This window comes from Lingula anatina, chromosome 1 (assembly GCF_051362555.1).
Source record: "Lingula anatina isolate TDL-2025a chromosome 1, LinAna3.0, whole genome shotgun sequence".
Classification (NCBI taxonomy): domain Eukaryota; kingdom Metazoa; phylum Brachiopoda; class Lingulata; order Lingulida; family Lingulidae; genus Lingula; species Lingula anatina.
This window is the reverse complement of record NC_141767.1, coordinates 62,645,190-62,658,600: the sequence shown is the minus strand read 5'-3', so window position 1 is coordinate 62,658,600 and position 13,411 is coordinate 62,645,190. Positions and strand designations below refer to the sequence as shown.

Sequence of the window (13,411 nt, the reverse complement as noted above, 5' to 3'; positions counted from 1 at the left end):
GGATGTAATGAAGTGAAAAGTATAACATGGCCAGGCCCGTAGCCAGGGGGGGTTCGGGGGGTTCGAAAGAACCGCCCCTTTTGCTGGGAAAAGGTCCACTCTGGCTAAAATTTGCTCTAGGTACATGAAGTTTTTATGGAAAAAGGTCCACTTTTTCAGAAAAAGAACCCCCCTTTTGAAATTGCTGGCTACGGGCCTGATGGCTGTATAAAAATACAAAACTGTTGCATATATTTCTGTCGCATTGGTTATCCTGAACTTGAGTTGTGAAAGTACTTTGCCATTTCCATAGATGTAATAATCTGAGGCCTACAATGGTCTTCAAGTCAAACATGAGGCTACACGAGGATTCTGCATAACGCGCTATTGTAAGCACTTCTCAAATAATGATTCTGTTTTCATTGGTTTTTCTCAAACGCAAAACTTGAATGAGGCATAAACATTATGTAGCAGGAATAGGTATTAAGGCAGGTGGTGAATCATTGTTTGTCAATTTATTTATTTGTTTTTTCTTTGATGGCGGAATCGTTTTATTCCGCGAAGTGGAGGGTTTCCCCAAAATGACGTCAGATGGCGCAGTAGTGCGCGCGCAGTGGAAATGTCAGTAGTTGACTGTACTTTCCGAGTGAGCGTGAAGTGTGCCGCAAGTTGTCTCTGTGTTTATAATGGATGTGTTAAGAAAAGTGAATATAGTTAGGTAGACGCTAAATACACATATATACCAATGCGTTATGGAGGAGAACATCGTCGAAAACTGGCTGAGGTCTCTGAATTTTGTCGGATATACTCAAGCATTTTTAGACAACGGGTACGACGACTTGGAAGTTTGCAAACAAATCGGAGAAGATGATTTGGACGCTATCGGAGTTGTTAAAAAGAGCCACAGAAAAGAAATCTTGAAAGCTGTACACCAGATTCGAGAGGAGGGTGCCACTTCAGTATATTTTACACTAGAAGAACCAGGCGTTACAAATTACCCATACAATGACCAAGTTTCTCCGAGACCTCTCAGTAACTCGAGTAGTACAGACACAACACCCACTTCGCCTTCCAAAGACATTTACTTGCCTCGGGACTACAGGGTAGACGAGTATGAAGAGGGAAAGAATGCTCTTGTTGTTATTCCACAAAAGAAATTAACTGCAATTATTCTGGAAAAACTATCACAAGATCGTATTGATCTATCTCAACTTTCTAGTCAGGTAAGTCGGCCGAACTTCCTTGCACAGACAGTAGGCCCACAAAAGTAAATAACACTTTTTATTGTATGTCACATTCAATAAAAATCAATGCTGTTCTGTAATCAGAAAAGTTTCCCAGGTACTTAATCACTTCATGTTCTAAAAATGTTTGTTCTTATGTGTTTTTACTTCACCCACCTACAAAGTTCCGCTATGAAAATTATATAGGAGTATATGGTCATGGGCCTACAAACCCAAACAAACCACAACTGTTTATGCAAGAGAATTATTATTGCTCTTTAGAGTCATTATGTAAAATCATTGACCTATTGTGGACATAATTCCCAATAGTGTGCTTTTCGGCAAGTTCACAGGCGAACAGAATGGGTTAAATAAAGTGTACTGATCAAAGCAAAGCACTTGGGTTGGGTAAAGAACAAATATCTCTACATATATCTCTGTATAATTTGGTATTGCTATGTTATAATTACGGTTCTATTTCCGTCACAGGGCATGGGTTGGGGCCATGCACCGCAAATCTTCTGTAGACACCTCAGGTTATCAGAAAGATCATTGAAAGCAGTGGGGCCTGTTAAACTCTACCTGTGCGTTTGATAAAATATTGATATCATTATTATTGCAAAGAAGAGGTGATTTAATCATAAGAATAGGGCTTTTATAACCAGGACAAAAGCTGTGTCTGGCTCCTAATGTTGTGACCATTAGTTTCTCACAGCCGCTCAATTAATAAATTGACATTAATTGCTGCCTGCTGGTGAGGCTCATTCTGCATCTCTCTGCTCACATTTATTGTCATGAGAGAGAGAGAGCAGTGGCGACAGACAGATGGGAAGAAAAAGTGGTTACTCAGCTCAAATTGACATTATTAAGACATCTTTATTTCATTAGTGTTGAAAAGTTTTCATCTTTGACTACCAGTAGGATTGGAGATATCTTCATAACAAATATATAAACCATCAGCCATAATCAACAGTTATAGATTTGTTTTTGTGATTTATATACTGAAAGCCTTTCCGCTATATAAAATGAAAGGCACAATATGCTGCTTAGATATTTCTAAGTGCATTTAAAATTTTAGATAAAGACATTGTCACAATAAAGACATAGGTAGGAAAGTGCATTAGAGTATTTTTTGTGATTAATACAACTACTATATAGAAACTATTAAAAGGTTGGGTGTATTTGTTGGCATTTCCAATTTATATCAGGAAGTGTGCTCTCTGTAGGGGCTGTAGGCATAGAATAGACTGCTCATTATCAGTGCCTAGTACACTTGAGGATAAGATATTCTAGTAGTGTTACAGATGAGCTGCTGCATCTGACATAGCTCAGGTTGGTTTCCTGTAATTAACAATGACAGCAGGTTGCTTTGGGGATCACATATGCCACAAGTATCTGATTAAAGCAATGTAACTACTAAGCATCTTAGCAAGAAGGGTAATACATTCTTTCCTCTAAGGGGATTTCTTACCTCACTGTATACATGTTCATTTCAGCGTTATCTACAATGGGAAACTGACAACTACTGTCTTGTCAGTTTCAGTTATGCTTGGAAAAAACATTGTAATTGACAACATCAGAAGTTGTCAATTTCATCTGTGCAGATGAGCAGAAGGTGACTCCAACAATCAATAGACTTGGAGACTTCTTGAGAGAAGAGGCACTATGCCTATCCAATCAGCTGAGACATTTCCACTTTTAAAAAGGTCATAACATCACCCTGACCTATGATAAACTTCATCCCGATCCAAGTAATTTTCTTTCAATAATAGGCTAAGACTTGGCAGATGTTTAAGATATTAACTTTTTACAAATACACTTCACTATTCCAATCAAAAGAGGAAGAAAGGAAAAGGGTGCTTGGTAATTTGACAAAGTTAGAGTGCAATGCCTTTATTTGAGAAATGTAGTTACAGTACAACACTTCAGGGACTAAACACTCAGGAATGAAAAACATTCAACCATTTAGACATTTGTAAATCCAACATTAGTGATGATCAAGGTACAAACATAATTTTTAATGTCGTTTTCTTTAGTTTAATCAGTTTAAACAGCAATATGTGAAAGGCTGGTAAAATATCTGAAACTTTAAACAATGTTCTTCTGTAGAATGTTTTCACATGTTATAGACCTTCAAGTTGAGGTTTTATTGTATTAAAATACAATATTTCTATAATTCCAGCATTCAGTATAATTCACAAGATGTGAACATTGTTTGCCACATGTCATATTCGGGTTTAGGCTTCATTCACATGCAATGTCTATTTTCTAAATTCTATTTTCTATTCGCGGTATGTCTTGTGATGTCTTAGACCATGATCATAAGATACCGCGAATAGAAAATAGATTTTTAGAAAATAGACTTTCCATGTGAACGAAGCCTTAATGTACCCTTCAACATTAGCAAAATCATAGGACTTATGTCCATAGAGCAACTAGATTAGGGAAATTACTTCATGCAGTAGAGAATTATACTTTCATCAAAGAGTGATAGGAAGGTCATTGTTGTAGAAAGCCTATTTACTGAAATGTCCAACATTTTGTTCAACACAAAGAGACTTTTTGTTGGTTACAGTAAATGTGGTTAAGATTCACTAACTTGCCTGCCTACGTTTTGGATTTTATATGTTATGTAAATCATGATGTCTGTTTCCTTAGTTGGACAAAGCAGACAGTTTACAAGAATATTGCAGGAAAAAATACCGAAAAAATGGTGCTCATTGTTTTGCTGCCCATGTTAAACGCATTTTTCCCTGTTTACATCCAGTACATTTGCCACAGTGAGTACATGTGTGCTTTGTGTGATATAGAATGTACTTTATGGAAAATGGATGCAGACAGTGTATGGGGCACTATGAGAGATTTATCCTGGCCAGCTGCTGTTTACCTTTGGCACAAAGATACACAATCAGGCCCATTCACTTAATTTGACGATGTCCACAGATTTTCCTCCCTCAACAGCTGTTACTCTCACCTTCCCTTGTCCTGGACAATACTGCAGACTTACTGTAACTACCTACCTTACACAGGTGATAAGATGATGCACAACTTCAAAGCTATGACCTGCAGTGTTACACCCAGCAGGGCTAAGGCCATTTGATAATTGTGCCATACAAGGGTCCTTTCTAGCATAGTTTGACTACCAGAATATGGATAATAAATGGTCAGTCTAGTATAAAACCTTTTACTTGTCTGGATAGAACAGTTGGAAGTTCATAAGAATATAATATCAAAGCAAATGAGGTGGATGGGTATTTTTGAAGGACTTCATTATCTGAAGGGTTTGATGGTAGAGAAGTATTTTTGTGAAGGTTTGCTAGGCATTTCCTTGATATAAGTGTTTGATTGGCTGCCTTGTCAGAGTTCTGAGCACAAACCACTTCAAAGTTGTTCACATCCAACATATTTCTACCTGCATGCACAAAAGTCTGTCTTTTGCTCATCTATTTTGGCATCATACTATTCATTTATTTATTTGGTTAATTATCTCAGTTATACTGGTAAAATATTTTTCTACAGATTTAATAGTTCTTTTCAGTATGTATTTCAATGTATAGTAATAGCATTGCTTCAGACTTAGCAGAACATAAAAATTATGACAATATAGCATTATAACAAACAGACAACCATGATACCTGGTATTTGACTGATTGAATGGTTGATACAGTGATATGTGCTACTAAAACAATAGGTTTAACAGATCATAAATTTTACCACAAATATTTTTCGGAAGACCTTCATGTTGGTGGTCTGCCTTTTGCCATAAATGACCATAGGATTAACACCATGACATAGTATAGTTGACAGATGGCTGAAGGATTCCTTTTTATAACTGATTTTCTGTCACCTCACTCACTGTTAAAATGTTTCCTGTAAAGCCAGCTGTAAACTAATTGTATTATTTAGGAGAAGGTGATTTCATGATATGTCGGCTGTAAATAACTTACCTACCTATTAATAGTCATTAATTGGATTATTTCAGAATTATTTGGAGACTTTTATGGAATAGTGTCAGTCTGTCTCCTTAGATTTAGTCTTGATAACTTTGGGACAGTGTCAGACAGTGAGATCATTTGCCTGCCTGACTGCAGTGGTGGTTCAGAGTGAACTGTAGTAATTGAACCTAGGACATCAATATTTGGTCTCTGTCTACACATTTCTTTCACCTGCTCCCCTTTACCTTTTCCCCTATGACTCTTTCTTCACTTCCTCTCATTATCACCCATTAATAACCATTAATCATAGAATTGCCCTGCTGGTCAAGATGTGGATCAATGTGCATGAACAGAAAGTTGCTCAGCCTTTTCCGTGTTGGGTTTCAGTGTAGGCTGGGTACAACAGTGCTTGGCTTACAGAAAAATAAACAGGATGAACACACTCACCTGGTCATATTGTCTGGAAGATAGGAGGGGTCTAACTGGAAGGATTTTCTTATTTATTACTTTTTTTCCATGAGGATTGTTTGCCATGGTATACCCTTATGTACTGATCAGATCTGTTCCATGTTTTAAGATGTATCAGTTGAACAATACAGGTGTGCGTTTGTATGTATGGCATCAGGTGCAGAGAACCTGGGCTCTTAATATGATGACAAATGAAATGACACATCAGTTAAAGAAACTCAAGCTTTTATCAGTATGCCAAACTTTTGCAATTTAACTTGTAGAATACCAGAAAAATGCTTCCCCTAAATACCAGACTAATTCAAGGGGTTGTGAAATAATTTTATTTTTTTAGAGAATCTTATTACCCTGCCTTTTGTAATAAAAGTTTCTGTTTTAGAAATAGTGAATAGTTAGACTTTAATAATCTCCTATGTGGAGGTGTCACAGGTGCAGCCTTGTTCTGATCATTCCACATCAGAAACCTAAAACCCTCGCAATCAGAAGCTAACTTCTCAACACAATGGGTGGTAAAATAAATGGGATATGAAAAACATGAGTATGATGAATTCTCCAAGACAGGTACAGCTGAGCGTTGTTTGTTTATGTATGATTACTTCCACTTAGGTGGTAGTGTGAATATATATGTAATGTTAGAGTAGGATTACCTCATAATGTGCCTTCTATATAGTTAACATTGAGGATAGGTGAATAAACAAATCAAACAGTAAGAAGACTCCATCCACCTGTGCACATAAAATGAACAAAACATTGAAAAAAAAGTGAGTTTGGTCTTACAGGTGTAAAAGTTAAACAGAAAGCATTCAACTCCTAACCTGGGCTTAGTACCCTGATGTTCAGATTATTGTGGACAATCAAATGTACTGATGAACACTTAGTTCACTTCATACAGAGAATAGTTGAAAAAAATACATTAAATTGCTTTGACAGTCATGTCAAGGTTTGGACTAACCTACTAATGATTTAAGGGTAATTTTCTGAGAAAGAAACAAAGAAAATTATGTCAAATGTTTGCTTTTTGCTCATAAAGTTATAATTGAATTGATTATAACTTTATTTTATTTGGCCAACACAAAAAATAATGATTGCAAGGAGAAGCCCAGGTACGATATTGGAAAATTGTATAAAGATATTGCTTGATATGAGGTGTTCCAGGGTAAAACCCCAAAGTCAAGTAATTTTTCCACCTGAGTTCAGGTGATTGTATTACCTGTGATTAAAATCAAATTACACAGTTAACCAAGAATATGACTGGTAGTCAGATGACAATACGCTCTAGTTCTTGCCTTAATTGACCCCACTCCCCTGTAATCATTAAGCAATTTATTATTTATGCCCAAATTGATTACTGCAAGAAGAAACCATTTATCTCTCACTCCCAGCGTCATTATGTTTTCTTTTCACTTTAACTTGTTGGCATCTATTGGTGTATTATGTTACAGGAAAAAAATAATCTGGCCCACCAACAAAGAAATAATGTCATCTCTTGGCAGAAAGAGTCTAAAATTTTGTTCGACCCTTCTGATGAAAACAACATGCCACAGAATAGCCTCTAGGTTGAAATTTTGTTCTTTCTGGTGTCAGAAAGGGGAGATGGAATAAAAGAAACAGTGAAGCAAAGTGTTTTACATGGTCAGACTTCCATGGGTGCCATTTAAAAAGAACACATTATTCCTGCATGATGTGTTTGGACAGGGTGTCTGTTGACAGCAGGGTGGAAGCAAAAGCCCCATCAGAAAAACATTGGAAAATTGTCTTACTTTGTATTGCAAACATCCCATCAGTTGAATGGTGTTTGGAAACAAAATAGATATGGTCTGCTGAAGTGGACCTCTCTCTTTAAGTAATGGCTTTTCATCACCTAGCCTCTCGGACATGACACTTTGATGTGATGGGCAGCTTTGATAGCATAGACAGGCTACTTAACATGAAAAAGACTACCTTGATGTTTTGAATATTGATATATGTGGAACACTCTCAAAGAATAAATTTAACAGTGAAAAAGTCTGATCTATACTTCTGCTGCTACGACATTGCTGCATGTGAATAGAAATGTTTATTTTGAATTAGAAAGCAAAGGTATTTCTAAGTTTGGTTACATTGTGAAAGAAAAAACCCAGACCTATGCGGTTAATCTATAGCTTTTGATGTTTACTGAATAAGGTGTAGGAGAAAGTGTTTTATTGTCTCACACAATGTTGAAGGGGGAAAGGTGAATTGGTGATATGATAGCAGAGAAAAGAGAACATAAAAATATTATCCCATTCCATTTTGTAGTAAAGCACTCTTTCACCAGCCCATTTAACATAATCAGGAGAATAAAAAAAACCTTTCCATTGATCAGTTCGCTCAATAATTGTTTGAATAGCACAACTTTGATCGGCCTGTTACAAGTCAATAAGTAAAAGTTTGGACAAATTATCGGCCCTGCTAGAATTACGTGGTGAGCGATACTTGGGTCCTTTCTTGAAGACTTTGCTGGCGACAGGGAACTGTTACTCTATAGTATTTGGGCACTCTACCACAAATGAAATAACAGTGGTGGATTCTCACGAAGAGGGCAGAATTGCACATTTATCAGCAATATTGGAGCCAAAGGTTCCTGGGCCTTTGTCGGCTTTAAGTGCTTACCTTTCCTCTCAACCTATAGATATTGTTAAGGACCTTCCCTCTTAATTGTGTGATGTAAATATTTGTTAAATGATTTATGAGTAAAAGGCCTGGGTGTCTGAATTATGCCTGGAAGAAATCTATCAGAAAAAGATAACTGATTATCTAAGGAAATTACAATTTGTTGAATGAGGAATGTATAAATAGCGTTGGTGGATTATTCAGAACACGCCTGTCTGGAGTGAAGTGTATGGATGGAAGGGAGGGGATGAACCCTATTATCGATTGTGTTCTATCAGTAAAGGAGGAGGGTGCTGTATTTGTGAGGTTTCTGTGTAGCATGCCCTTAACAAATGGCCCAATGTTGCCCCTCTTTGAAAAAGATATTGTTGCATCTCTCAATCCTCTGGAGGGGATATTCATCTCTATTTGATCTGTAGCAAAAAATTGTCTGGCGAAATAGAATAAACATGCTGGCTGACAATGTAGAACAATTATGGTTTTCATGTGATTGAAGAGAGGGGAGGTTAAGACTTGTGAGGAAATGTTAGCAATTGACAAATGATTTGTGGAGACATTGCTGTAGTAGATAAGGAAAGAGAATTGTAGGAAATTAAACCATTATGTTATAGGCATTCACATATTTTATTCTTTAGACCTATTCACTATTTTCTAAACTTGTTCAATTATATGCAACGTATACGCAAACCACATGCCTCAAAAGGTAATCACACAGATATTGGCCAAATATACAAGAGGTAATTTTTTAGTAAGAAAAAATTAATTGTCCCCTTGACAATATTTGTTGACTACAAACATTTGGAAAACATGTATGCAGTCACTTGTGAACTTGGGTGGTTACTGAATGGTGTTTTTTTTTCTTTTTCTGTATTTGAGAGAAAATGAAAATATTCCAACTGTTGTGGCTTCAGCTGTTTTTGAATTCCTTCTGTCCAGTTGTGTAGCCTGACTTTTGGTACGTTTCTGGATTCAATCTATTTAACATTGCCACCATCAAAAGTTTAGGATTGGCCAAGTGTCAGGGGTTACTGCAACTACCAGTATAAATGATAGGAAACATATTTAGCTGTCACTCCAACAGTCTCTTTTTTTTTTACATAAGCAATTCTTCTGGTTATTATGATTTTTTTAAATGTCTTTCGTAGTTAGTCTGCTTGGATTGAAGACTATCAGCTTGTGCACCATTGTTACTATCATTTATTGTCTGAGTTTTATCACATAGATAGTTTACACACATCAGACTGGTTAGGCCTTGTAATCAAATTGCACAGTGAATTATTAGGTTTGATGCATTACCTTAAGCAGCAAACTAGACTTCTACCCCCCACCCCCCATCCCCCATCCAAGGGACCATCTGATTATGTGCAACCTGAAACAAGTTTGGATCCACTTCTTAGGCTTCATTCACATGCAATGTCTATTTTCTAAATTCTATTTTCTATTTGCGGTATGTCTTATGATCACGGTCTGTGCCCTGAATATCCCGCGGCGTAATTACTGGCAGCGCGAGCCAGTTACTATAAGTAGGCCTAATTGGCTCGCGCTGCCAGTAATTACGCGGCGGGATATTCAGGGCACAGACCGTGATCATAAGATAGCGCGAATAGAAAATAGAATTTAGAAAATAGACATTGCATGTGAACGAAGCCTTAGTGTCAGTCCAGCATATATTCTCTCCTCAGGCACTATCAGTCTTTTTTAATCTTTTTAAAAAACCCTCACCAAATTCAGTCTTTAATTTCAACACTGGGCCCCATACCAAATGCCATTAATATTGTATCAGGGTCAGAAAAATATGGTAATTTTTTTCAGTTACTGACCACTGTTTCTACTTTAGTCTTGTATATTCCTAGACCCTGTTAGCCAAAAGGGCTAGGAGGCTAAAAGTTTTTGGCAGTCTGATACTTAATGTTGCCCATCAATGAATGGTAATGACAAACATCATTTCTAGCTAGAGGAGACTGAGGAGAGGTGTTGTCCCTATTCTAAAAAGGCTCAGGGTGGCTGCCACTATGGTGCTCCCAATGTTTTATCATTCAGAATGGCCAGCAGATGCCATTCCATCAGATTAATGGCCCATTAATACCTGCTTCGTTTCTCACCAACATATCTAAATCATTGCAAACAGGACTGATAGCTGGAATTAGGTTTTGTTGCCCAAGTGAAGAAGCAAATTAAGAGGGTATGGCGACAGGTGGCAGGAGAGGGTATTTACTCAGATCTGGTATGTTCTTTGTGTTGATCACTGAGCTGTCTGATACCATGATGCCAAAAGGAGAGATTAATGACCAAAACAGGTCCCTATATTTTGCCATTAATCAGGGATAAAGGTGACAGATCACTTCAGTGAATGGGCAGTGTGAAACTGCACCACACTGTCTAATGTTATCTACACAGAGGGTGGAATTGTATATGGTTGTTGGAGACTGTAAAAGTGTAATCCAAGTTCAGTCTCATTTCAACTTGAATATAAATGTAAACAGTAGAAATATGCCAAAAATATTTATGTTGTGTTGAAAGGGGCAAGTGATGCATGATGAAGCCCAACTTAAATGTTTGGTCAAAGTACTCTATAGCATTTTAGTTTATCAAAATATGTAAAGTGAGAATTATTGACCTTTGATGACATTTGATTGGTTTGTTATTGGGTACAATTAAAGTGGTATATTTATTATGTAATACATTGTTTTCAAAAATATTATAAATTTATAGGAAACATGATTTTTGTGATATTTTATATTTATTACTTGTTTGAATAACCCTCTTTTTATTAGTACATATGTAGTATGTAATTACTATAATCCATTGCTTATACGGGTATAAAACATTGTTGCCAAAAACTAAGCAGTTATTTCATTTTATTCTTATTGGATCATTTCAGGGTGATGTTGCTTCAATTGAAGTCCTTGCTCACAAATATGCCAAAGAATTCAACACACACCAGAGTGATGTCCTGTACAAACTCAAAGAACTACAGGCAGCTGGGGTGCCTACTCACAAAGAAACAGTAAGGAGTCACAGAAGAATACAAAGGGGGTTCTGAGCTTTGTATTTTATCCTTCCCAAAAGATTGAAAGGTTCTTGCAAACGGGAAGATTTTTTAAAAAAATCTCCAGCTAGGAACTGATTTGTGTCTTAGACATAAATATCCTTGCTGACAAGGGTGTGAGATTTGAGCTTGAAGCAAGCTACTGGTTTTCTTTGTTTTATGTTTTTACCACTCTCAGGAATTTTCTATATAATGTTTTTGTCATTTGAAGGTTTAAATTAAAGCACATACCTCCCCCAAGGTAAAATGGATTTGCAAACCATTATCACATTGATTTAAGATTTAAATTAACACCTGGGTTACATTTGGACTAAGCTGCAGCAGTATTTGGAATGTATAGGCCTTGTTCAGAACCAAATGCCTACACATAAAACAAGTTTGAAATGACCTGAGAAAGTGCTGTGGTCACTTTGTTTTAATTTTGATCACAGTGCTACTGAGTCACTCTCTCCAAAACTATAAGAGATTGGTGTGGAAAGGGCAGTTATTGTTGAGAAAATTACTTATAATATATATCATTTTCTGCTTTGACATTCACCCAAGTAAAGGTGCTCTGGCACAGTAAAGCAGGCTAGAAATTGAAATACTAAGCCAATTTGATTGTTAATTGAAGTCTTGCTTGCTTAAGGAAATCTATAACCTAAGGAGTGTGTTATGCATGTTAATGTCATCCACCAATATTTGCACTGTCATCTTAGAACTCTGTTGTCACATCTTGCGTGATGTTTGTACTGTGTTGCATAACTGTTGTAACTTTATATTTATAAGCACTGTCGATATATTGTTGAATTGTTCAGCATACTGTGCATTATATTTAGTGCAGATACTGAGAAGACTGTAAGGGAAAATTCCATGGCTTCCTGTGTAAATTGAAATTACACTGAAGTCAAAAAAAATCTGTGACTCATTTATGGCAAAATTGTTTTTCCCATCTTGTGATCATTACAGTTTGTTTCTTAGTATGGAAAAAAAATGTTGTACTAGTAATAGCCATAAAAATTTGTTGATTTTCCCTCCAGAATTCAGGAATTTAAAATCTGTTATACATCATTTTTCTGTGACTGTACAGACTGTCATTGTATATTCGGTCAGATTTACATTGAATATAGAGCAACCATTTCTCAGTATGACCCATCATCCTTCTCTGAACATAGGAGGGTGAGCTTAGCTTTAATCAGATGGCCGAATGACAAGGGTCATATCTAGATGGGATGATCTTTTATCAATGTAAATTTGACTCCTGGCCATGTACACATCTGGACTGTAACTTAGACTGAAAATAGTCCCTAATGGCAGCAGACAACCAAACTACCGTACACAGGGATCTTGTGTTGAATAGTATAATTTGCCAGTTAAGCAATCTGGTTGTCTGGTGATGCCAGCAGAACTGTTTCAGGTCTAGGTGTGTCCAGCTGTGAATGTGACCTTATTGTTATATATTTTTCTAGCCTGTGCCATCCACCAGTCAGCAAGTGCCCATGTCCCAGTACTACTGTGATCATCACCCTTTATCTCCATCCCGTGACCAGCCTCCCCCACTGCCAGCTTACCCACCAGTAAGATATGCTTGTCTTCATATGTTCACACAATTACAATGCATGTACATGCTTACACACTCTCTCTCACAAAAACAAACTCATAAGTGGCAGATTAATTGCATGACCACATGCTGTTGGCCCAGCATTACAAAATGCAGTCAACATACCTTGGGATTCATTGGAGTTGTTCTACAACTTGGTGCATTAATGTACTCATATGTTCACACATTTACAAAAGCATACTTTTTTTTTTCTTTAAAATCTTTGAGACAAATCGAAGTTTTGGTATATAGTAAATTTTTATAACTAGCTGAAACCAAGTAAACCAAGTAATGGCACGGCTGGAGAAGTATTAAAAACTTCTTGATTTGAATGTCAGTATTTATCATTTGACAAATCCCTGAGCCCATTAACTTAAACAAAAACTACATTCTGGTAGGAGTTTTTCACCTATGGAGACTGTTGTGCATTGATGTTTTGAAATTTGTCAGGTCTGTTGTCGTAAAAATACATAATTTTTCAATTTGCACAGTCATGTAATTTTATTTCACATTGCCAATGCTATTCCTGTTTCTTGTATTTCAATTT

The 13,411-nt window shown here is 36.6% G+C and overlaps 1 protein-coding gene across 2 annotated transcripts in view; it reads left to right on the top strand.

The window, feature by feature from the left end:
- The first annotated feature begins 583 nt into the window (after positions 1 to 583).
- The window catches only part of LOC106161093 (uncharacterized), a 54,865-nt gene continuing 42,037 nt past the window's right edge, over positions 584 to 13,411 (top strand). The window contains exons 1-3 of one of the 2 annotated variants that reach the window (XM_087002702.1): positions 584 to 1,202; positions 11,118 to 11,243; positions 12,734 to 12,841. In XM_087002702.1, the coding sequence (XP_086858828.1) occupies positions 732 to 1,202; positions 11,118 to 11,243; positions 12,734 to 12,841 (705 nt within the window). In that variant the 5' untranslated portion in view covers positions 584 to 731. The remainder of the gene's footprint in view (positions 1,203 to 11,117; positions 11,244 to 12,733; positions 12,842 to 13,411) is intronic. The other variant, XM_087002703.1, reaches the window with a different exon arrangement.